This window comes from Scomber japonicus, chromosome 13, assembly GCF_027409825.1.
Source record: "Scomber japonicus isolate fScoJap1 chromosome 13, fScoJap1.pri, whole genome shotgun sequence".
Classification (NCBI taxonomy): Eukaryota; Metazoa; Chordata; class Actinopteri; order Scombriformes; family Scombridae; genus Scomber; species Scomber japonicus.
Genome location: NC_070590.1, coordinates 26124961 through 26149630, shown reverse-complemented (window position 1 = coordinate 26149630; position 24670 = coordinate 26124961). Strand labels below are relative to the sequence as shown.

The following is a 24670-nucleotide window of genomic DNA, read 5'->3' as shown; positions in this document are numbered from 1 at the left end:
TAACTGCTGCCCAAGATATTCTGCAGATTATTCATACAAGCAATACAAATCTAACCATATGAAATATGACATCTCCAGACAGAACTTGTTACTCTAACTAGGAATCCACGGGTAAAAGGATGTACATGGTAATTCTGTTTAAGGAGTCACTGTAACTAAAGGTACTGTATGTACATAGCTATAAAACTGCTCTCATACAATCATGCCTCTCTGTTTTTGATTGATAATTGATGTAGCATGTAGCAAATATTGGGCTGTGTATGTTAGTGACCATGATATAACAACACTGATATTATCTCCGTCTTTAAAGACCTGATGTGGTGAGTACACTGTAACTTTGTAAACACATTTTACACAAAAAGACAATGCCCATGTAGGAGATGATGGTCACTGGATGTCCGCTGCCATGCCGAGATCAGGCGTGTCCTCGAAGTGGACCTTGTAGTCGCCCTCTTCCTCCTCAAACACAATCACCTTATTTGTTTTTACGTTAAAAAAAATGTGGGAGACAAAGAAGGGAAAAATCTGACTGGCAGACTTATGTTGCAAATGTAAAATTAACCTTCAGTGTTGTGCAAGGGTAAAAAACATGTTAAAGGAATAGTTTGACATTCCATCATCATCATTTGCTTACTTAATTAGAATTAGATGATAAACTGGTAATACCTCTCATACCTGTCAAATATGAAACTACAGTCAGAAGCCAGTTAATTACCTCAGTTTAGCATAAAGGATGCTAAACTGAGGATTAAACTAAGGATTAAACAAATGAGATATTATATGTTAGGTAGGTAGGCAGGCTTTTTTACCGTCAGAGAGGGCCCAGGCTAGCTGTTCCCTAAAATGTCAAACTGTTCCTTTAAAAAATGCTAGTACACAGCTGTACCTGGTTAATTCCACTGTTCAGAAAGGGACCAGGGAGGTAGAGAGTCTGCTGGGGACCAATGGACCAGAAGCGGCCCAGATTCAGCCCATTGATAAACACAACACCTTTCCCCCAACCCTGTGGAACCAAGGACAATTAAATGGCTTCACACACAAACGCACATGCAAAAAAATGCACATAGCATAGAAATCAAAGGTTTCATTTCACTCACTGGCAGCTTCACAAATGTGTCGCTTGGATACCCATATGCAAACAGCCTCCCCAAGAAAAAGCCTGGGAAGCTGGGAGCTTCAGGGAGAGTTTTCCAAGGTGCCTGATAAAGACTGAAAGAGGCATCCACTTCAAAAACACTATTAAAGAAAAATGAAAGTGATATGTGGTGCTTTAGATTCAATAAAGCATACAAACCTATCAATAAAGCTGGGTTTCATATCCAGGCTGTATATTGTAAAATCTTGCAAGGGGATATTGTTTAATAAAATGTCTCCCACGAGGCCTGCAAGAACACAGATCAAAATTGGCTTGTACACAATCCACTGAGTGCTTGAGTGGTTTAATAGTGCGCATACCAATGAACTGCATATCGTCTGTCGATCACCTTTATGTTGTTTGTCGAGGTCTCTTCCCTTGTGAACTCGTCCACAGTTTTCCACCAATAAACTTAAGGTTCGCTGTCCCTGTAGGGTGATCACTTTTTATGCTTTGGGATATTTGAGGCAATACCTCATCATAGTACTGTAAAATGCAAATGATGTTTATTGGACATTTGCTTTCAGTGTCCAACTTGATGCCATACCTTACCATCGGGAACTGCCAGCTCCAGGCTCTGGCGCTTGAAAAGGCCAATGTAGCTTCTGTCTACAAACACCTACAGAAGAAAAGGACAGCTGACAGATAAATGATATCATAGTACATGACATATAAACCTATAGTTTGCCAAATATTAGTTGGCATTTTTCGCATTCATTATGTGCTGTATTTCCTGAACTGTGTATTGTGGGCATACCAACAGCATGGACTAACCACTGACTGAAATTAAGTTTGACATTTTGGGTAATACACTTAATATATATCAAGATTGATACCACTTTCATAGCAGGGAAAACAACTAGACTGGCTCTGTGTTAAGTTTTGAAAAATGGGCCTACAGCTGAAAACACTGCCAACGAATGCCGTGGGTCAAAACAGCCGCCCGTTCTTTGTACAACCATCACATCTATCTGGTGCGTGTCGACCTACCACCCTATGACACACAACAAATCCTATTTCCAGTGTTACCTTCCTTGAATAAAACAACACATTTCTTAGAGAGAAAAAATGTTGCAATGCAATGCTAGTCCAACTACAGATGTTAGTTTGTTGCTTGCTTTTCACTGTAGTTTTTACAATTTCACTTGTGCCTGTATCTACACAGCAAATATAAATTAACTGTTGGTTGATCTTTCAAAACATCAGATCAGATTTTTTTTTAAATTATTAATCAAAAATAGACAACTACAACAGACATCTCACCCATGGCTTTTTGTAGTCCCATGCTGTACATATAGAACTAGAGTTACATCCATGTTTCTACATTGATGCTTTGCAGCTGACACTTGGTGCTGGGGGCAGAACTTGATGCACATTATATTACACACTGTGGTGCTGCAGCAGCAGTGTGTTTTCAGCTTACCTCTAATACTCATTAATCAACACATTATATCTCATATATCATATCTGAAGTCACTGTCAAGAAGACTCCAGGGAGTCACTGCCCCCGGCCAAGAAATCGTCTCGCTTATTACACTCCATAAAACCACAACTTGTCATTTTTACACTTTTTTGCTTGGAATAATAAAGATAGAACATATTAATAAATGAGCTTCAGAGGTGCTTGTAGGCATATTTTTAACCTATAGACAGATCCAGTCTAACTGTCAACCCCTGCTTCCAATCTTAATTGCTAAACTAAGCTGTCTCTTAGCTATAGGTTCATATTTAATAGACAGAGAAAAGAGTAGTATCAATCATCTCATCTATGTCTGAGCAAGAAAGCAAATAAATGTCAAACTAATGCTAAACTTTTGGTTTAGTTTCAGCATTACATATCTGAAAAACCACATCTTAATGCATACGGTTAGAATGAGTGAGATCATGCCTTCATGTACTGTGATGACTCACAAGGGCACGATCTCGAACATTGTCTCCAGACTTTAATAAGCCTCCACTGGTGATGGTGGTCTCATACAGAGTGTACCCATAGGACTGGCCGTTCTTGTTGTTCACAGGTAGATTCTCCATGCTTACTGGCTTAGATGATTTAAATGGCTGTGGAGAAAATTGAAATAATTAAATTGACCTCCTTGACAGAGCAACAATCTGTACATCACATTTACACAGATAGTCTTACATCTAAAAACATACTCCCTCAGTGAAGCTCAATGCATCCCATAATGACAGGTGTTGGTACATAATAGCTGGTTCATAAGCCTCCCTGTAATGCAGGGCTGGCATGTCCAGGAAACTCTCACCTTCTGCGTGAAAGATCAGGCCAATAGATAGAGTCTCAGCATATGCTCACACACACTTCATTGTTATCTGTATTTAATGCTTGACTTACTGTTGAATCGACAAAGTAGATCCCTAAGGAGATGGTACTTTAGAGTGTACTCCCCAGCTTCAGACAAGGGAGCATCATAATCTGCCAAACATCATAGATTAACCATCATGCACTGCCATCTGCTGGTTGTTTAGGGTAATGTTCTGTAGACTGCAAGAAACTACTCCAGCTCATGACTGTGCTTCATCATTACATTAAAATCTTGGTAAATTTGTATTAAAGACACTACTAGTTTGTATTTTCCAGGGTTATATGACACAGAGGAACCAACCATAGCTGGGGACTAATGCTTTGTAGGAAGGATCAGCGAGTGCTCCGCTCATGAAACCAAAACTCGAGCCTCCGTGGAACATGTAGAGGTTGACCGACATGCCTCTCCTCAGCATTTCTCTCACAGTAGACACCATATCTGACAACAAAATAAATATGTTTACCATAAACCATTTGACTCCTTAAAAACATAAAGTCTTTTAAACCCTCTGCTGACCTCTAAAGAGGTATAGAAGTAGGTTGTCCTAGGCTTAAATATTTACATATGCATTTACATTGTTGACATGAAACTGGCGTTTCTCATGCAAAGAAGCAAAGATGTAGGAAAATAGAGCTAAAACAAACAACGGTGTCAGATTGGAAGAATTTGTTTACAGCAATCCAGAGTGACTTGGAGTGAAATACTGGTAGTGGGTATGGTAAAAAGTAAGTCAGTAGTGCTCTATGACAAAGGACAGAAAGTGACTTCATTCACTTTTGGTGCAAGATTGGGTTTTACCAATATCTGGAAATCTCTTAATTTGTGTCAAAAATGGCTAAAAATAAAAAATAAAACATTTAAAAGAAAGAAAGAAGAAAGAATAGTCTGTCAAGAACCCTCAAGAGAACTTGAAGGAATACTTGGGAATAAATGTGAAATGCTGAGCAACATAATGTTAAGAAATTAAAGGATGAAACATGCAAACTAACCATGATTTAACAGCCATTTATTAAAGATATTTATTAAATATCTGTGATCAGGGGGACCTCCATCAAATCAGACATTTTATCACATATAGGTTGTAATTTAGCCCAGAGTTTTTAGGGCATTTTCACCTTTATAATATCATTTATAGAGTAGAAGAAGACAGTGAATGAGTGGAGAGAAAAGAGGATATTAAATGCAACAAAGGTGGCTGGAAGCACTGATAGAAAGGTGTCAGTTTCATCTATAAAGCCAACACTAACAAGGAGAACCTTCCTTACCCTCTGGGGGGAGCACATGGTGGAGGTCACCCCACACATCATACCAGCCGGTCCAGTAGTCCATCACCATAGTGGGGCTGTTGGGCTGACAAACAGAAACATAACCCAAACTATTAACTTACACTGCAAATTACCCAGCAGTATCATCAGCTATAAAGAGGAGATACAAACCTGGAGAGAATTGAGATCCTGGATGTCTCTCTGATTCAACTTCTGCAGCTTCACTGATCTGATGGCTGCAAGATAAGAGATCACAAGCTCATCTCTGCAGCATATGTGTGCGTCTGTGTGTATACATGTGTGTATTAATAATAAATACTGCACCTCCATCCACACCACCGGACTTTAATGCGTTGTGGTTGTCTGATGTGAACAAGAGCTCGCTGATCCCTCTGGACTGTAAAGCCTTTCAATATAAAACAAAATATCACAAAAAAAGACACGAGCATCATCGGACTGATCAGTTTTGTATATATCTATTTGTCCACACACATGCATGTAGGGTTGTTTAACTAGCACATTACCTCTTTAATGAAAAGCATGTAACCTTCATCTTTAGCAAAGGATCCATACTCGTTATCGACCTGCACTGCAATGATGGGACCCCCTTTCTTAAACTAAAAAAAACACAAGCAAACATTTTATTAAGTGAAATGAGCTGCAGGTACAAACAGACTTGTTTTCATGCTGAGTGACAAAAGTCTACCTGCAGCGGAACCACTTTTGGTATAAATTTGTCAAAAAAAGTGTTGACAGCCAGAGTGAAGCCGGGGTAAGTCGTCCTCAGTCTCATGCCGCCATCGCGGAGGAGCCAGCTGCAGAGACACAGAAAACAAGGTGCTTAGTTACGACTAAAGCCAAACGAGCTGCGAGAACAACGGCTGCACAGTACGTCTAACACACTGGGCGAGTCTTCCCTCACTGCAAGATGTGACTTTTTCACCCTGGTTGCACTCAACAAAAAAATGTCACTTTGTGGTTCAGATCAAGTGGCTTCTGTCCTGCCGGCTTAAATTCACTTAAACCTTAATTTCATTCATGCGGGGACATAAACTCATCAGAGCTCGGTGTACGAAGTAGTGTACAAGCTTTGAGTTTAAATTGACATCCTGCTTTCATAGATATATGTAGTCTGTCCAAGAATATGTGGATTTCTACATGCAGTAATCTATATTTCATCACACAAGATTTTTCCCCAAAAAGGTTAAGACTTACCTCGGTAGTCCTCCTAGATCTAGCTCAGATGAAATATAAGGCCCTGGACGTAAAATCACCCACAATCCTAGTTCAGCAGCAAGATTGATATATGCTCTAAAACCAAGACAGAGAAAGCAATCAATAAGCAGTCTCTATCTGCACAAACACAAAGTTTAGACAGTGAATGAGACCTCATATCTCATTGTTTGAGGAGTGTGAAATGTGCTTGGCAACAACAGCGGCAGATTGAGGCCTCACATCCCTCTTCACTTATCACTGCTGTGTTATTAATTGCTTGATATGTTGCTGTTGTTGTGGAGATGCCGCTGTTGTCAGGTGGGTCGTTCTGCGTCTAAGCCTCTCCCCTGAGCAAAGGGGCTTAGATGATGAGAGGGAAAGGAGAGTATTCCCAATGCACGTTAGAGCAGGTTGGAACAGCTAGAGAGGTGGCTGCATTCTTATTATGGATATTTATAAGTGGCATTATCCTGAGTTTGGATTCATGTTGAGAGAGCACTCATACAAGCAAAAATCTGTGTGTGTATGTGTGAGTGTTTGGTATTCCGCTCAAGTGAGATTTACACTACTCACACTAAATCCAGTTGTGTGTGGAAGTTGAACACGCCTCTCTCTGGCTGGTGCAGACTCCACGGCACATACCTGCAAGGATGCAGGACGTTAACATTCAACTGGTTACCAGGCTCCAGATACAAAACACATCCATAGTAGTTTTCCTACGTAGTCAGGGTGTTGATGCCACAGGCCTTCATTTTCATTAGGCGGTCCCTCCAGTAGGCTCTGGGCACACGGAAATAGTGGATGGATCCCCCGACGATACGGAAGGGCTCTCCCTCAAGGGTGAACTGGGACGAGTTGGCACTCAGGCCCACTTTCCTGCTCATCCTCCGTCCCCCTGCTGGCATGCTGGGAGAGGAGTTGTAGTTTAATCGTGTCACAGTCACATAATGGGGCACATAGGCTATTGTGCTTGAATTGACCACATGACATGCTTGATAGGAATTTGCAGACATCTTGCGTTGACAAAGACAAACACAAAGAAGCAGGGATATATCAGACTTTAGAGGCAAGACAGACTTCAACTGAGGGGATCAGCCCTTTGTATTAACTTGAAAAAATATCAATTTCACTTTATTAATGTTTTTCTTCCATCCATTATGCTGTAGTTAAAGTTACTCTGTTCATTTCCTTAAGAAAGTGTGAAATATAGTGAGTCTGAGTGATATTAATAGCACCAATATAATATTCCTATGTGTCTGTGACATCCTAATGCCTTTAGGTTTTATCATCACATTTTGTAGAATAGTCACACTTTCTCTAACTTTATAACCACATCCCTGCAAAAACAGGAGTGTTGCTATAACAACATAACATTGTAATTCACTGTAATAAGGTATGTCAGTGGGCAAAAACAGCCTCAAAGAAGCTCTAATGGAAAAATATTCAACAGCAAGTTGGTCAGAACTTGACTTACCCGAGATATCTGTACATGATGAAGCCTGCAATCCACAGGCAGATAAGTGCATATTTCCTTTTGTGCACATTTCTTATCCTCAAGACAACCATCGATAGGATATGAAGATCCCACCAGTACTATAGGCAGCAGTCTGTTAGGTTAACAGCAGCATCTGAGCACAGATGAACACATGATGCCGGCTTGAACAACGCACCGCCTCGTGGGAGTGCCCCTGTGCTGAGCCGTGATAACCAACACACCTCATTAACACGGCTGGCCTGTGGGTCGCTGTTGTATTGTAAAAATGGTAAAGGTGACGATGACCTTTATCCAAAATGACTATCTAATATTTTCCTAATAGTGATGGGTTATTGATCCATTACAACACAAAGTTTAAACACTTGAATGTTTTAAACTTAAAACTCATCTGAGAGTTGATGAGATCTAATCTTCAAGAGTGGTATCTATAAATGTAATTAAAAAAATGTATGGAAAACAATTTCCGTCAATGTGATGAAAAGAAAAAGTAAGTCATTGTAATAAGAAACTTTCTCAAAATAACGACTTAGTTGGATCTAACCGTCAAAGTAATGACAAATTATCTCGAAATAATGACTGATCTTATGACTTGTAATTATTTTGAGAAAGTTCCTCATCCTATTGACTTGCAGGATTTGTTTTTCATCACACAGGCGGAAATGGGCTTCAATAAAAATATAAACATATTATTATAACATCCCCCAAAACTGCATTTTTTTCTAAATATGGCATTGTTTATTATGAACTTGCATATTATCATATTATGATATTACAAAAAAGAAAGATATATGTTCCGTAGCTTAGACTATTATTCATGCTTGTGTTAAGAAAGTTTAAATTTATGTTGGCATATCCAATGGTGTATATGAAACAAAATATATAATCCAAAGTCTAAATACTTTATATTCTCTATTGAATGCATAAGGTATATTTTACACATATACAATGAACACATGTTTCCTGTGGTTGTTTTTATGCTGTTAAACACAGAGCTTCATCCTGTTTTGAGCCTCCAGTGAGACGGACTACATTTCCCATGTTCCTCAGGAGTTGGAGCTTGCGCAATATGTTTTCCACGGCCCTGGCTGCTGCTGCTTCTGTAGTGTCTGTTTGGTGTTGTTGTTGTCACATAAAGGGGAAAAGAAAGAATAAACGAAGTGAATATAACCCTGAGCCTGTCGCATGAGGTAAGGAGGATACTGTGCTTAACTGCGTGTTGTGTCAGTGACTTGACTCTGGTAATGAGGTGTTGTCCTGAAGAAAAACACAACAGTTAAAAATGAGTTGTTGAGCGTTAACTGTGGTAGCTAGCAACACAGACAGACGAGCTAGCAGAGCACTGACCAAACTGAACAAACCAAACTGAAAGTCAAACATTGACTTTGAGACCGGAGCCATCATGGTGAGCAGACTACAGAGAAGAACAAAGACGGTGTTCTCACATGTCAAACTGTTTAGACTTCTGTGCAGGCCAGAGAGAGAGCCTCGCTATGTGAGCTAACCCACTGAGTCAGCTTGCTAACGATAACTCACACTAACACTAGTTTCACCCGAACAATGAACGCTTCACTTTTATATTGTTATACAACTTATATGTTATGTTGAACTGGCTGAGACAAAGGCTGGGCAAGCATGAGGGCGGTGGCAATGTTGTTTATATAACCTTATAAAATCATTTTTTAAAATAATAAAAATAACAAAAGTATACTTTAATAAACATGCTATCTGCTATGCGTTGTTAATTTCCTGTTAGAACTCATTTTTACAGTATTTATGAAGCTGGTCGAGTTTGTACTTTATGTTCAGGTTCTGTACATCCAGCTTTTTTTTTTTTCTTCTTCTTTTTTTTTAATCCCAGGAGAGCATACAGCATGGTGCTCAGGACAGAGGAAATACTTACTATAAACAGCCAAGCAACATTTTAGAAAGTAGTGAGAAAATTCACATAAGCATAAACTTTTTCTTGTATGTGGTGTGCTGGTAAATACAAAAATAAAATAAATAAATGTATACCAAATATGAACGAGCACAAAATGGCTACCACATGAATCAAGTGTGACAGCTGTTTGTTATGAGTTGCCAAAAGAGTCATTGTTCAGTGTAGTAAATGATAGCAAGGTGATACTTTAAAATGTTATGTTAAAACTTATTCTATACAGTAGTATCACTTTGTTATTTAAATGGTCTTTTTTGGACTATTTGACCTTACTGTACATGAACAACTTTAAGGGGGGGGGGGGGGGGGGGGGTTAATTTAAACAGCTGATTTTTATTACAGAAAAAAACTAAAGCATGTAAGGTGATTATTTTGTATAGCTATACGGACATTTACACTGGCCGACTGAAAAAGAAAGCCAGCTTTATCTCCAAATACCACACACACCCAAACACACTCTGTTCTCTCCTCTGCGCTCTGGGAGAAGATACAGGACAATAAAAACCAAAACAAACAGACTAAAAAAACAGCTTCTTCCCACAAGCTGTCACATCCATCACTCCATACTGTAACTGACTAATTGATTACACTATACTGACTACTGCACTTGTGATATCTGATTTGTACTGTATCCTATTCGATTTGACTTGATTTATTTATTTTAGTTAAGCATGAATGTATGTTATTTAACTTTCTCTGTGTTCTTGTTTATTGCACTGCCGTGCCAAACTGTTTTTCATGGTTTTTAACAATGATAATACATTTATATCTGTCTAACTCTCTATCTATATGTTCATTTGTACGACTGAATAAAGGTCATGTGGAGTAGAAAATACATTACAAGCAAATTCTCTTAGCCTCTAATAAATTGTATCACTGACCATCTCCAAGTGATTCGTCTGCTGTTTAGATCTGAGTTAGATTATAGTGAATAGCTGGAGGAGTGCCACCATCTTGCTCCTGTCCTCACTTTTGCTCATTGGGTGTTATTGGATCGTTGCAGGTTACTGGGTGAGCCTCTTCCTGCCATGAGAGCTGACCACCAGGTCACCAGCCCCCCCTCCTTCTGCAGTTGATGGATCTGCAGCTGGTCCAGAGATGACAGACAGCGTCAGGGCCTTCCTCCGCAATGTTGCGACGGTCAGCAGACACACACCCACACACACCCACATACACACACAAGCTATGACATGAGGCACGAGGGTGTAGTTAACAGTGGAACAGATCCATGCGTTTCAAGTAATGGACCCATTCAGCTTTATTTTGAAATGTCAGACAGACATTTGTAGGTGTTGTTAGTTACATAAGTCAGATAAGTGAATTAAATATTGTAATTATAACTGACTATTTTATTGACATGTTTTCCACTTACAAATGTAAATGTACAAAGGCATTAAAAGCTAATATATTATGTTCCACAGAATTGAATCCTTACACAGACATGCTAACAGGTGGCACATACTCAGAACAAAGGAGAGTGACAACAATAAAAATACTATTTTTATAGTGTTAACAGAAATTCTCCTCAACAATAGAACATGCAGAGTGTTTGAGCACTTTTTCCAGGACAAATGTTGATGACCGAGCTGCCTTTTCTTTTTATCAGCATGATCTTTGTGAACCATCAGCTTGTTCGGGCTTAACACCAAAAGAGTCAAAGATAATGTTTGTCTGGAATAACTCCAGATATGTCTTTAGTAAAGACTTTAGAGAGCCTTTTATTAAACAGTGTACAATAGCCATGGATCAATATTAGGCCAACAGTCACTTTCATTATTATATCCACCCTCAATCATCCACCTCCGATATCCACTTCTTGGCATAGATGTTTTTAATGTTGTTATATTTTAATAGGTTGGACAGAGGAAAGATAACTGGTTGTCGTGGTATTAAATAAACATAAAGAGTAACATTGGCTATACACAGATTAATTTACAGAATAAAAAAAATATTGTTAACAGGATCTGCTTTCAAATACATGTGTCCTCGGTCATATGTATAACAAACGCTCACTGTCACATTTCAGGCCTTCATGACAGAGGTCACCTTAACAAGTTACGTGTATTCTCTCTCTCTCTTTTCTCTCTCTCTCTTCTGTAGGGGATCAAGGACTCCATATTGGGGATTGGAACAATCTCCAAGCTGGATGCCCGCATCCAGCAGAAAAGGGAGGAGCAGCGGAGGAGACGGGCCAGCGGGGCCCTGGCACAGAGACGGGCACAGAGTGAGGAGCGCAAACCAGACAAGTAGGCCAGGAAATAAAGTGACTGTATTTTAGTCGCAGTGCTAATGTTGTCTGTCTCAGGCTAATTAACAGTTGCATTATATTTTATGTCTCTATCTGCATACATCATTACTGTTTAGAGGATTGATTAGATACTCATCTAAAAGGCTGGAAATGCAACTTAATATTTTGCACTCAGAAGCTTTGCTCCTTATCTCTACTTGAGGCTGTGTACATCCTCATTTGAAAGGAGCTGCTATCTATTGTGCTGCTTAAAGCATCTGCATGTTTGTCTGCCTCTGGTTACATTAGAAAAGTAAAATCAATATTAAACTGAAAGCAAACTATCCTGTTTATTACCAACAATGATGTTCATGGTTGTTATTACTTTATCTTTCAGTGACCCTAAAGTAGCCAGCAGAATCTTTCAGTGCTGTGCCTGGAATGGAGGAGTGTTCTGGGTAAGATGTTTGTCCTGCAGTCACAGTCAAACCTCTTCACTCATACACACTGAAGACTTAACAGCTGCAGGTTATATGTCTCCATGGTGATACTGCCCTTGAGTTTTAATGTGTTGTTCTTTTAGCTTCTGTATAATATTAAGAGTTAATCCATCTTGTAAATGGAAAGTAGCACTTACAAAAAAAACAAAAACCTCTACTTCTCCGAATAAGTTTTATTTTTAATTATATAAATGCAAAGTCTCACATGTTCAAGCTTTGCAATGCACCATCTCACTCAGTTTGTTTTAAAGTACATATTTTAACATATTACCATGAAGTAAAACTAAAGCCTTTTGTTTTCTTTGCAGCTCAGTCTGTTTCTCTTCTACCGGGTGTTTATCCCACTGCTGCAGGCTCTCACAGCAAAAATCATTGGTATGTATGACTGTCGGTGAACCAGTAGCAGGTTCTCTGGCGTGTGGTAAGAAACAGTCAGTCAACACGCTGTTTTTGCTGCAGGTGACCCCTCCCTCCATGGCAGCGTGTGGTCCTGGTTAGAGTTCATCCTGACCTCCGTCTTCAGTGCTCTCTGGGTTCTCCCTCTGTTCGTCCTCAGCAAGATAGTCAACGCCATCTGGTTCCAGGTCAGGGTCTGCTGTTGCTGCACTCTAATGACATGAGGTCTTTTTCAAAAATGAAATAAGACGGGACATTAATGTGTAGATCCCATTGCACAGTGAACAGTCTTAAGTGGCTTTTGTGACACTCTGTCCCAGGCTGTATAATGTAATCACAGTGGGCTATGATAGCTGAATAGCTGAGAGCTCTGCCTCTCTTCTGGGGAGATGGTCTCTCAGGAGGGAGGGCTAAAAGCATAGACTACATACAGACACAAGCACCAATATGGAGCTGGTAGGTCTATATGCAGCTAAAATAGTTCCAAAGTAAGCTCATTCCCTGGTCAGAATGTTTCAGATGCAATAAATTAGTGACAAAAACAACTTGTGAGGGCCATAAACAGCTTCAAGAGGGGAGCAAGACGCTGTTAGTCAATCACTGCCTCTAATATCAAATATCACAAAGACAAATGAAAAAATGAAACTCAACACTTAGTGAGATATTTCCGCCTGTTTCCACATGATGAATTGATTATTACGGTACATGGAAAAATCCCTGTGGGAGTGTTTTTTCTACAACAGTTCTATTCAGAAATGTAGTTTTGTTTTTTGTGAGATAAAGGAGAAAGCTGCTCCACAAAGGTTTGTGTGTGTCAGGAAGGGCAGAAAAAGACTTCAGAGGGACTACCAGCTTTCATATACAGGACAGGATTTAATGTATTTCTTACACCGTTCATCAAGAGCTCCAAAAACTCCTACCGATGAACTCAGATCTCTTTTAGGGCAGCTAAGTTCTCCCATAAATTCCAACAGCAGTATGGAACAATGAGACCTGGATGTTTTTCTCTTTGAGGCACCTGCATATACAACAATATACACAGGAGTGTGTGAGTTAGACTGACACTTTCTTAGTGGATTTATATGAGCGGGCCAAGACTAAACCCTGACAGGTACAGGAGTTTTGGGACTGATGCTGATATTTGGGAACAAAAAGATTCAGATAAATCCTGTATATCAGCTCATAATCTTATATTTACAGTTACAGTTGTTTTTTTTGCAATGACCTGTGGTTATCAAATCATTGTGACAAAGATATGTAACAGAGGCAGAGGATATTTTACCGTTTAACAAACTATAGTTTAACAAACTTTATTGTATAAAATGACATCAATGCACCGAAACTAAACTTCACTGTGAAATTAATAATTATAACTATGATAAAAAACACTGAACAAAAAAACACATTTATGTATGTATACATAAACTTGAATTAATAAAAAGGACCAACCATACATGAATTGCTGCCTATATGACTAAAATAAAAACAAAATATCAGCACATATTGGACAACATATACGCCAATACGGTTAGGTCCAATGTATCTGTGATTGGCCAATATCGGCCAATAATATTGTCTGACTGATATATCAGCGTGGCTCTAGTCAGGACAAAATAGTACATACAGAAATATTGTTATTATATAAAATGAATTCATCATATAGAAAGCACTGTCTGTACACAGCCCTGGTTATACTTCCAACCCATACAAACACAAGAAGGTACATCTCATACTAGTATTGCACTGCAGAAGACCCTTGTGTTGCAAACCTTCTTGTTTGTAGTGTTTATTTCATATTATTTGTTGCAGTTTGTTTAGAGAAATTCAGATAAAGATATCAGTGTGATGTTACTCTCTCTCTGTTGCAGGATATAGCTGACCTGGCATTTGAAGTGTCTGGCTGTAAAGCGCAGCCGTTCCCCAGCGTCAGTAAGATCATCGCAGACATGCTCTTTAATCTCCTCCTCCAGGCACTCTTTCTCATTCAGGTACATTGTTTGCACACCGATGTCTGGATTTTCTTCATTACAAATTCAGATTCACTAAGCCCTGTTGTTCATAAAACATGGTTAAAGATGCCTAATTGCACAAAGGGTTAGGTCATTCAGAACAGCATCCATCAGTAGCATCATCTCCAGCATGGTAGGCAAGAAGGAGAAACTGTTTCTTAGACTCCTGAGCTAATTGCTCAAGTATATAAAATATTGATGTTACACTAAGTGAGGCTATTCATCTCTCCTTTTTCCCAGAAATTGTTTGAGAAACTGGAAAATATGTCTCCTCTTACTTATTTTCAGGAGTTTTCTCATCAGTCTTCATTTCTTATTGGTCTCTCAGTGCACTTTTTGGTAAATCTAATTGTCTGGTGTGTTTTCATTGTCCTCCAGGGTATGATCGTTAGCCTATTCCCCATTGATGCCATTGGACAGATGGTCAGCCTCCTCCACATGTCTCTGCTCTACTCCCTCTACTGCTTTGAATACCGCTGGTTCAACCATGGTGAGATACTCCTTCACTCTCCAAACTCAAAATAAATCATGTGGATAGAAGGTAGAATTCAAACCAGACACGGTATGTTAATGTTTGTTTTAGGCATCGAGATGCACCAGCGGCTGTCCAACATTGAGAGGAACTGGCCCTATTACTTTGGCTTTGGTTTGCCCATGGCTCTACTGACTGCCCTGCCCTCCTCATACATCATCAGGTGAGACTAATTAAGAAGGAAAATAACTCTCATGTTAATATATTATGAAAATAATCATTAATTTGTTCTGCAATCCTACTTTGACTTTTTTCAATTGGAGTGTGCTTCTTTATGTAAGATGTTTTTTGAAAGAAATGAAATGTTATAACATACTTCATAGAGATGTGTCTAATAAGTTTTGTGAGGTCTCAGTTACAAAGGATAAATTAACCTAGTTTAGTATATTAGGTATTTATGTCCAAACACATTTATACACTTTATGTCTGCCATCAGTGAGAAAGTCTTATTAGATAAAAGGGGAACGGGAATGTTCTTGACCTTTGGGAACAGTATATGAACAAAATAAATGAAGCTCAAAGGTTAATATTAAGTGAACTTTGAGAATATGAGCTCAAATCTATGGGATCTCAGCAGACTGGTCTCTAGTCAAAAGGTTCTTCAGGAACAGTTTTGAAACATGCATGTAAAACGTAGAATATGCCTTAATGCATTTACTATGTGTCATATTGTTCCTCTTTTTCTTTCTATCTAGTGGCTGCTTGTTCTCCATCCTCTTCCCTCTATTCATCATCAGCGCTAATGAAGCTAAGACGCCAACGAAGCTGTAGTAAGTGTAACATACAACTCTTTGTTTTTTTGGTTGTTGTTTTAATGGTTCTGTTCACTCTGAGTCACTGATCATGTTTTTCACTCTCTCAGCCACTTCCAGCTGCGTCTCTTCTCTCTGGTCGTGCTGATTAGCAACAAGCTTTTCCACAAGACGGTCCACCTGCAGTCCTCCCTGACGTCGTCCACCTCCTCAGAGAGGCTGTCGTCCCCCCACACCTCCCCCTCCCGACAGAGATTCATCCCCACCCAGTGATGGAGCCACTGGAAGGAGATCGATGCGAGGCTTCACTCAATGTGACATAGTGATTCTTCCAGGATTTCCCTTAAGGGATGATACACGGTTTAGGATATTTTTATCTCATCTCCGGCCCTTTTCGATTATTCATTTGCTGCACCCACCACACACATTTTCAGTGTGACACAAAAATCAACTGCCCTGTGCCTCACACTCAAAAACACATTATATACTCAGCTCTCGACTTTTTTTTCTTTTGTGACTTTTCTTTTTTTTTTTTGTATAATGTGCCATTTGAGTGACTCCTTTAATAAATGACAGCACAAGAAATCATTTAGTTTCAATATGTTTAAACAAACTGGTGACTAAACGAAGGATTTTTTTTTAAACTTTTGAAGGGGCTTGTTCACATTGAGAAGAAAAGCACAGTCTTGTTGTACTTACAGTACGTGTTTTCTCAATGTTGCGAGTCACATTCCTTCCACACAGATTGAATGCTTTCCTGCACATGAATACGTTTCTCTGTCAAATGATGTCAGATCCAGGAATGACCGTGTACAGTTAAAAAAAAAAAAGGGAGGAATTTTTATTCTGTAAGAGCTTTGTTTTTGTAGAATTTACACATCAGTCCAGGAGCTGCTATAAAAAAAGGATTGGTGACCTTTTAGTAATGGAAACCAAATAACAGTGTCACTCTTGTCATGTGCTTATGAACGTTTTGCTTGGTGTCTCATCCCAAATGATAAAATCTCACTCCACTGTCCGGTGAACATGTTGCAAATCACAAGGTGACACCAGCAACCGAAAAAACTGTCTCAGTGTTTTCAGTCTGTGTGAATTTTAGTAGGTGATAGGTGAGATGACACTGCCAAACTGCTGCATCTATGTTTTATTTCACTTCAACCACTACAATGCTAAGCCCTGCAATATAGAGAGGAGTCCTACAAGTTAAACTCTTTATATCTTGACAAATATGTGATCAGCCTCAACCTGCTTGCTCTAGTTCCCCCTCCTCCAGGAGAGCTGAAGCAGATTAAACTGGTCCCTACCAGTAGTCAGCTGTTTGCTTTTTGTGCTGTATATAACATTAATACATCCTGTATGTCCTTCCACCATGCAATGACCCCCACCATCACCCTCTCTCTTACTCATCAGAGCTCATGGCCCATGGGGAGGGGCCACAATTTTGAAACAGTGTGTAATTATTGTAAGAGGAGCAAAGTGTTTGTGCAGACTGATATTTGTGAGTGAGGTTTTGTAAAAGTAATACGTCTAATTTCAATAAAATTGGTCAGTATTCAATATTTGATTACTGTGTTCAGACTTTTGCTGCTGCGGTGAGGAGTAGACAGAGTCTTTCTGATTCAGAAGTGAAAAGACGACATAAATGATGGTCTCATTGAAAAAGTGATTAAAATGCAAAAACAAGAATTCATATTTTAACTGGAGAGGTGGTTAGATTTGACTTGTTACATTCATTACTGATTTAAAATAAATGTGTGCCATTCAGTTTAGACTAAGCGATATTGTGAGTGTGCAATCCACAATATCAAGTACACAAAATCTTTCTCAGCAAGAAATTGATTTACATGTTGATGGTCACCTGATGAAGCTTGCACTGCCTGGCTACTGGAAAAACAGTCTAATTTGATTCCAAGAAGAAACAGACAACACAATTCTTACTTTTGTATATTAACAACCACAAGGCATTATTTTCCTCCACTCAAAATGTACTTTCAGAAACATACAGTATGTGTCGCCTCTTACATTTGCCAACAGATGACAGATTAACTAAGGAAAACTATTGAAACTGCATACTTTACGTCTTGCAGTATATATTAAATTTGAAATTATTGCTTTTATACCATTTAACCAAGTGTTGTTAATGTAACTGTCATAGAATTAATATTAATAACAGTTATATTTGTTAATATTACAATAGATATTTGCTGTTTTCATGTTTGTCATGAAGTAGCACCACTGGAAAGACATGAAATCTGATTGTTGCGTTACTCTTGAACCACTAGGGGGCGACACCTCGCCTTTCCTCACTAAGGACACGTCACTACACTACAGCGGCAAGGTAGGGAACTGGAGTTGAATGACAGCCGGAGAACCAATCAGATTTATGTGGGATTACTTTTGACTGACGATCAGCCAATAAACGTGTACCATGGCGTGATTGGGGCGGGCTTAGCTCACGGTGAAGGTTGTGCGTGGAAAGTGTATGAGTTACAGTAGCGGAGCAGGGTGAGTCTTTATGAACATTAAATATTAAGCCTTGTAGCTCAGGTAAACGCACCTGTTTTTATTTCAGGCTGTTCTGCTGCTTTGACATGTGAGGGGCACACTGCTATTCTCTTATTAATGCTGGACTTTTCATTGTACAGCTGCTAACCGAGCAGGTTAGCCTCGCTAAGCTAGCTGCTTACACACTTAATGCTAAAACTGAAAGGAAGCAGCATCAACAGAGCCGGCCTGATACCGACAAGCTTTAAGAGGTTGTTTAATCTATGTTGCTTTAATTATCAATATGCACATGATGCGTGCTGATAGCTGGTTGATACATATTAGCTGTTGCTTTGTTGGTTGTGTCAAGTTAAGTCAGTCAGTTAAGGCTCGCTCTGTTGGTGCCGCCTTCAAAATTAGCATTAATCAGAGCTGTGGTCAGATTTATAATTTTATTGTTTTCTATGTGCAATATACTTCATGCAAAATGTGAATAAGAGAGGCTTCTGACAAACCTCTGGAGAGCTTTCCCAGAGTGGGTGCTTCCTGCTTCCTGACGCCACATCTTAGTGCGTGGCCTCTTCTGGTTGGGCTGAACATGGAAGTTTCCTCCTCACACAAGACCTGCAAACATTTTCTCACTTAGCCTAAGTTTATTCTAATAATGAAACTTCTATTAATACAGTGAAAGCAGAGCTAGATATCCCTGCGGTGCTTTGCTCCACAGCTGTCCTGTTTATAAACTCCTTTCTGACTTCTCCTCCCTCAGGTAGTACGGTGAGCTGTCCCTAAACCTCGCCGAAATGACCAAGCTGGGCTTCTTGCGTTTGTCCTATGAGAAGCAGGACACGCTGCTGAAGCTGCTCATCCTGTCTATGGCTGCTGTCCTCTGTGAGTCCCCTGCTTCCTATGTATTACATCTTCTTTGCAGAAACAACAGTTTTCTCCCCAATATTAAAAACACATCACCTTATATGCTTTTTCCTCCTCCTCAGCGTTCTCAACTAGACTCTTTTCTGTCTTGAGGTTTGAAAGTGTGATCCATGAGTTTGATCCGTAAGTGCTGCTTGTGTCACAGTTACTTGCAAGTGTTGTTAATTGGTTTACCTTTCCTTAAAGTAAAGTCTCACCTTCACTTCACCCTCAGGTACTTCAACTACCGTACCACCCGCTTCCTGGCAGAAGAAGGATTTTATAAGTTTCACAACTGGTTTGATGATAGAGCATGGTATCCTCTTGGGAGAATCATTGGTGGCACCATTTATCCAGGTAGGAATCAGTAGACAAATATAGGTGTGTTAATTTTATTTTGCAACAGTATATTGTCTGCAAACCTGACTGGAACACCTGTTTTCCACTCTCTCTCTCACCTCTCTGTCACCAGGACTGATGATCACCTCTGCCGTCCTGTACCACGTCCTACATTTTTTCCACATCACCATTGACATCCGTAACGTCTGCGTCTTCCTGGCTCCCTTATTCTCCTCCTTCACTGCCATTGTCACCTACCACTTCACCAAGGAACTGAAGGTAGGAAACATCATGAATTTGTTAACAGTTCTTAATAAAACTAAACATAATCTCGTTTGTGAGAGGTCATGTTCATGCTTTTTAGTGCTGTGTGTGTATATAAGTACACATTTCTGCCGCTAAACAGCCTCTTGTCTCTCTAGGATGCAGGTGCTGGGCTCTTGGCTGCAGCCATGATCGCTGTGGTGCCTGGTTATATCTCTCGTTCTGTTGCTGGCTCCTATGACAATGAAGGTACACACCTAAAGTGCATGGTAATAATATATCATCATGTAAATATCACAAAAAGATTGTTTCTCAAATCTCTCTCTGCTCTACTTCTTAGGTATTGCCATTTTCTGCATGCTGTTGACCTACTACATGTGGATCAAGGCTGTCAAAACCGGCTCAGTGTACTGGTCCTCCATGTGCGCTCTGGCCTACTTCTACATGGTGAGCAGATGATGCAGATAGGAGTGGAGGAGATTTATAAATGCATGCTTTGCTGACTGGATTCAGAGCATGCAGAGGTCATAAAGTGTTTGTGTGTATGTAGGTTTCCTCCTGGGGTGGCTACGTGTTCCTGATCAACCTGATCCCGCTCCACGTCCTGGTTCTGATGCTCACAGGACGATTCTCGCACCGTATCTACGTGGCTTACTGCACAGTCTACTGCCTGGGCACCATCCTCTCCATGCAGATCTCATTTGTTGGTTTCCAGGTAAGATGACGTTATGTCACATCAGTTATTCGTATAAGTTAGATGGGTCATGCCTCAGCTCACAGGACATTTTAGTCCAAAGCAATGTGGTTTTAGGATTAACTATGATGAAGGTCAAAATGTCATCAAGACCAAAGAAGATAAACAAGTCACTGTCACATGATGGAGGGCAAAAGAGGGCTGACTCTGTTCTGTTTCTGCTTCCCTTCTTCTACTAGCCGGTTCAGTCATCAGAGCACATGGCAGCTTTCGGCGTGTTTGGTTTGTGCCAGATTCACGCCTTCGTGGACTACCTACGCAGCAAACTCAACGCCCAGCAGTTCGAGGTGCTGTTCAAGAGCGTCATCTCACTGGTGGGCTTCATCCTGCTGTCTGTGGGCGCTGTCCTCATGCTGACGGGTAAATGCACCAGTTAATACATCGGCATAGGTTGACTTAAAGTCTGTTGGAATATAATTTAAATAGTACAAAATATATACTAATCAAATGCTGGAATTACAATTGTAATACTTATTTATAAGTATTTATAAATGTGTTGGCTAACAGTAGTCAATCTCATGTTCAATGTGCTGATGTAACATCACAGTATCAGATATGATAGATATTTTTGTGCACAAATGGAAAGTAAAGAATAGCGGGCCAACAGTAAAAGGAGGCTGAGTGATCAGTGCTGCAGTTTGGGGTTTGGACACAGTGTTCCTGGACTTCTAGTGCTATCTGACCTAAATACATATTACATATTGATTTAAACACATACTGACATGAGTTTATTTATATTTTTAAGTTAAATTTGAATATTAAAGATACTCCCATTTTAAATTCTTTGGAATTTCATTGCCTTGGATCATGACTCACCTAAAGTATATTTCCTTTCTTCTCCTTAGGTAAGATCTCTCCATGGACCGGTCGTTTCTACTCCCTGCTGGACCCCTCCTACGCCAAGAACAACATCCCCATCATCGCCTCTGTCTCTGAGCATCAGCCCACCACCTGGTCCTCATACTACTTTGACCTCCAGCTGCTGGTCTTTATGTTCCCAGGTAAAGTGTTCAGTCAACAGAAACACACAGAGTAACAAGAGATGGATGCTGCTCCAACACTCCACTGATGATGCTGATGTTGTTTTGACTGATGGGTTTTTATCCTCTCGTTTTCAGTTGGTCTTTATTACTGTTTCAACAACCTGTCTGATGCCAGGATCTTCATCATCATGTATGGAGTCACCAGCATGTACTTCTCTGCTGTCATGGTACGTCCTGTGTAACATCATGTAGATTTATTTATATAAATTATGTTTCTTAAATATACATCACATCACATGGGGTAACATACTGCCCGTTTGTTTCCTCCTCAGGTGCGTCTGATGCTGGTGCTGGCCCCAGTCATGTGCATCCTGTCAGGCATCGGCGTGTCTCAGGTGCTCACCACCTACATGAAGAATCTGGATGTCAGCCGGCCAGACAAGAAGAGCAAGAAGCAGCAGGACTCCACCTACCCCATCAAGAATGAGGTGGGAGGTCTGAGAGACTAGTTGAGAGTCACAGCCATTAAGAGACGGTGTGCAGAGTGTGTTGACAGGTGCACCTGTTTTTAACCTGCACCTGTTTTTAATATACAAAAGAGTTCTATTCATACTGGTTAAACCTATTTATTCTGATCCAGTACCAGCTGGAGGCCTCATACTAATCTGTATGAGACTACTAAAACAGACTTTTTTTTTTTCTTGTAGCTTCTTAAGATGTACATAAAAAGATAAAGCCAACAATGCTTTGACCAGGTAGCAAGTCAGAAGTCTCAGGAGCTTTTTTTTTTAAATAAATGAGATCACAAATGAACATGTCAGGTGTGGAAAGACTGCTGCCTATTGGAGAGCTTTTCTTTCTTATTTAATGAAGTTTCAAATCTAAATTAAAAATAATACATTTAAAATGAAATTCTTCTTAAATGAAGCAGGCCAGAGATTTTTCTCCTACTAGTCAGAAAAAAGCACAGTGATAATCCCACAGATTACCTAACAATGTCTTTTTTGTATCTGTCAGGTTGCCAGTGGGATGATTCTGGTCATGGCCTTCTTCCTCATCACATACACCTTTCACTCTACCTGGGTGACCAGTGAAGCCTACTCCTCTCCCTCTATTGTCCTTTCGGCCCGCGGAGGCGATGGCAGCCGCATAATCTTCGACGACTTCAGAGAGGCGTACTACTGGCTCCGCCACAATACTCCTGAGGTCAGTCATACTCAAAGAAACAAAGAAGAAGAATGTCAGTGAACAGGGGAATTTGATTAAAAGGTTTCCATTCAGATACATGAGTTGGGTGTTTGTTTGTTTGTTTTTTCTAGGATGCTAAAGTCATGTCATGGTGGGATTATGGCTATCAGATAACTGCCATGGCTAATCGAACTATTCTAGTGGACAACAACACATGGAACAACACGCACATCTCCAGAGTTGGACAGGTGAGCAGCGTAACCTTCAAAGTGGCATTAACGTGTCTCCATGTTTATCCATGAGTGTTGTCATGCTGACTTGGATGATGGTTTTTGTTGTGTAGGCCATGGCATCCACAGAAGAGCGGGCGTATGAGATCATGAGGGAGCTGGATGTCAGTTATGTCCTGGTCATCTTCGGAGGACTGACTGGTTATTCCTCAGATGGTACGTCCCAATATCAGGAGATGCTCAGTCTTTATAACACTGAGGCTTTTTAAGATAGCTTGACTCAAGCATACAGGGGCACAGACACCTTCTTACTAGAGTCAGATTTAATAGTCTGTTTGCTTTAACAATCGATTTGAAATATATAACAATCAATTGAGATATTTTTTCAAAGGCATATTTTAGCGCCAGTCTCTTAACGGATTCATTTCTCTGCATCACAGACATCAACAAGTTCCTGTGGATGGTCCGTATCGGGGGAAGCACAGACACAGGAAAACACATCAAGGAGCACGACTACTACACCCCCACCGGGGAGTTCAGAGTGGATCGCGAGGGCTCACCCGTCCTGCTCAACTGCCTTATGTACAAGATGTGCTACTATCGCTTCGGCCAGGTCTACACAGAGGCCAGTGAGTAACTCCACAGTCAAGTCCCATATTTGTCACTGTTTTGACTTAAAATCACAATGACTTGCATCCAGGCATTATTGCTGGTTTGTCTCTTTTATATATTCTGTATAACTGAATCCTTTTCTTCCATAATTCCACTGATCTCTATGATCTTCTTTGCAGAGCGCCCACCAGGTTATGACAGAGTGAGGAACGCTGAGATTGGAAACAAAGACTTTGAACTGGATGTGTTGGAGGAGGCCTACACAACAGAGCACTGGCTGGTTAGGATATACAAGGTAAAACTACAGAAATCTTCTTACCTAGCTATATGTTGGATAGACAAAATAAAACATGAGTTAGAGAAAATGAATGGGCTTGTTTGGTACTGTTTTTATACACAATCAAAAAATGACTATACTACACCTTCATTCAAATCCATTATGAGTTGTGGACAGCTTCATTTGAATAGATCTGTCTAAAGAAGTTTTGTGTTCTTTCTTCTAGGTGAAAGATCTGGACAACCGGGGTCTTTCCAGGACATAAGACCTCCAGACAGCAGTGAAAACACCAATTTTAGCGCACAGCACTGAACACCTTCCCCTGTGGTCAGCAGATGAGTTGAGGAAAAAAAGAGTACTTTTTTATACTTTTTGTTTTTTGGGGGAAGAAATTTGCATCGAAGAGATTTTTTTTTTCTTTTTCTTTTTGCGTGTGTGGATGATTTTCAACTTTTTTTTTAATTGTTATAATGAAATGTCTCATCTGGGATCAGAGGGAGTGGGTGTCAAATCGTCCAATCTGATGTCAGGAAAGTGTAATTAACCATGAAGCGGCCAAAAAGAAAGCAGTGTTCATTTAAGAGCGCTTTGGATTTTTACAATGTGGTCAATTAAAGTGGGATTAAAAACAAGAATATGCTGGTTTGTTTTTCCTTCCTCTTAATGTAGACAGAATTTAGTAAACCTCAAATAATTCAGTATTTCATTACATTATTCCATTTGTTAAAATTGTGTAAAAGTTCGGACTTTCTGAGAACAGTCAGAACTCACTTTTTTATTCCACAGTGGCCCTAATCCTCTTTCATACTACACCTCCTTATAATTAAGGTAATTATAAAAAAAG

At 39.9% G+C, this 24670-nt stretch overlaps 3 protein-coding genes across 3 annotated transcripts; 2 read left to right on the top strand and 1 right to left on the bottom strand.

Moving 5' to 3' along the window:
• Positions 1-387: 387 nt before the first annotated feature.
• Positions 388-6820, bottom strand: LOC128370846 (beta-galactosidase-1-like protein 2). The gene is made up of 18 exons (XM_053331018.1): positions 6657-6820; positions 6510-6578; positions 5937-6032; positions 5428-5536; positions 5246-5338; positions 5046-5127; positions 4893-4957; positions 4722-4806; positions 3757-3894; positions 3486-3566; positions 3290-3396; positions 3047-3193; positions 1683-1754; positions 1485-1563; positions 1295-1382; positions 1098-1209; positions 887-1003; positions 388-474 (listed from the first exon to the last, which is right to left on the bottom strand). The coding sequence occupies exons 1-18, from the start codon at positions 6818-6820 to the stop codon at positions 388-390; spliced, it is 1791 nt and encodes a 596-aa protein (XP_053186993.1).
• A 1685-nt stretch (positions 6821-8505) lies between these two features.
• ei24 (EI24 autophagy associated transmembrane protein) lies at positions 8506-17340 on the top strand. Its single transcript, XM_053331017.1, has 11 exons — positions 8506-8618; positions 10371-10507; positions 11468-11613; positions 11992-12052; positions 12403-12469; positions 12554-12678; positions 14359-14478; positions 14878-14989; positions 15083-15194; positions 15727-15801; positions 15894-17340. The coding sequence occupies exons 2-11, from the start codon at positions 10466-10468 to the stop codon at positions 16054-16056; spliced, it is 1023 nt and encodes a 340-aa protein (XP_053186992.1). The 5' UTR covers positions 8506-8618; positions 10371-10465; the 3' UTR covers positions 16057-17340.
• Positions 17341-18224: 884 nt separating this feature from the next.
• stt3a (STT3 oligosaccharyltransferase complex catalytic subunit A) lies at positions 18225-24461 on the top strand. The gene is made up of 18 exons (XM_053331016.1): positions 18225-18288; positions 19037-19158; positions 19263-19323; positions 19415-19536; positions 19652-19797; positions 19941-20031; positions 20123-20229; positions 20333-20497; positions 20716-20896; positions 21382-21537; positions 21655-21746; positions 21852-22007; positions 22537-22725; positions 22839-22955; positions 23051-23153; positions 23378-23566; positions 23729-23844; positions 24053-24461. The coding sequence occupies exons 2-18, from the start codon at positions 19071-19073 to the stop codon at positions 24089-24091; spliced, it is 2118 nt and encodes a 705-aa protein (XP_053186991.1). The 5' UTR covers positions 18225-18288; positions 19037-19070; the 3' UTR covers positions 24092-24461.
• Positions 24462-24670: the final 209 nt, after the last annotated feature.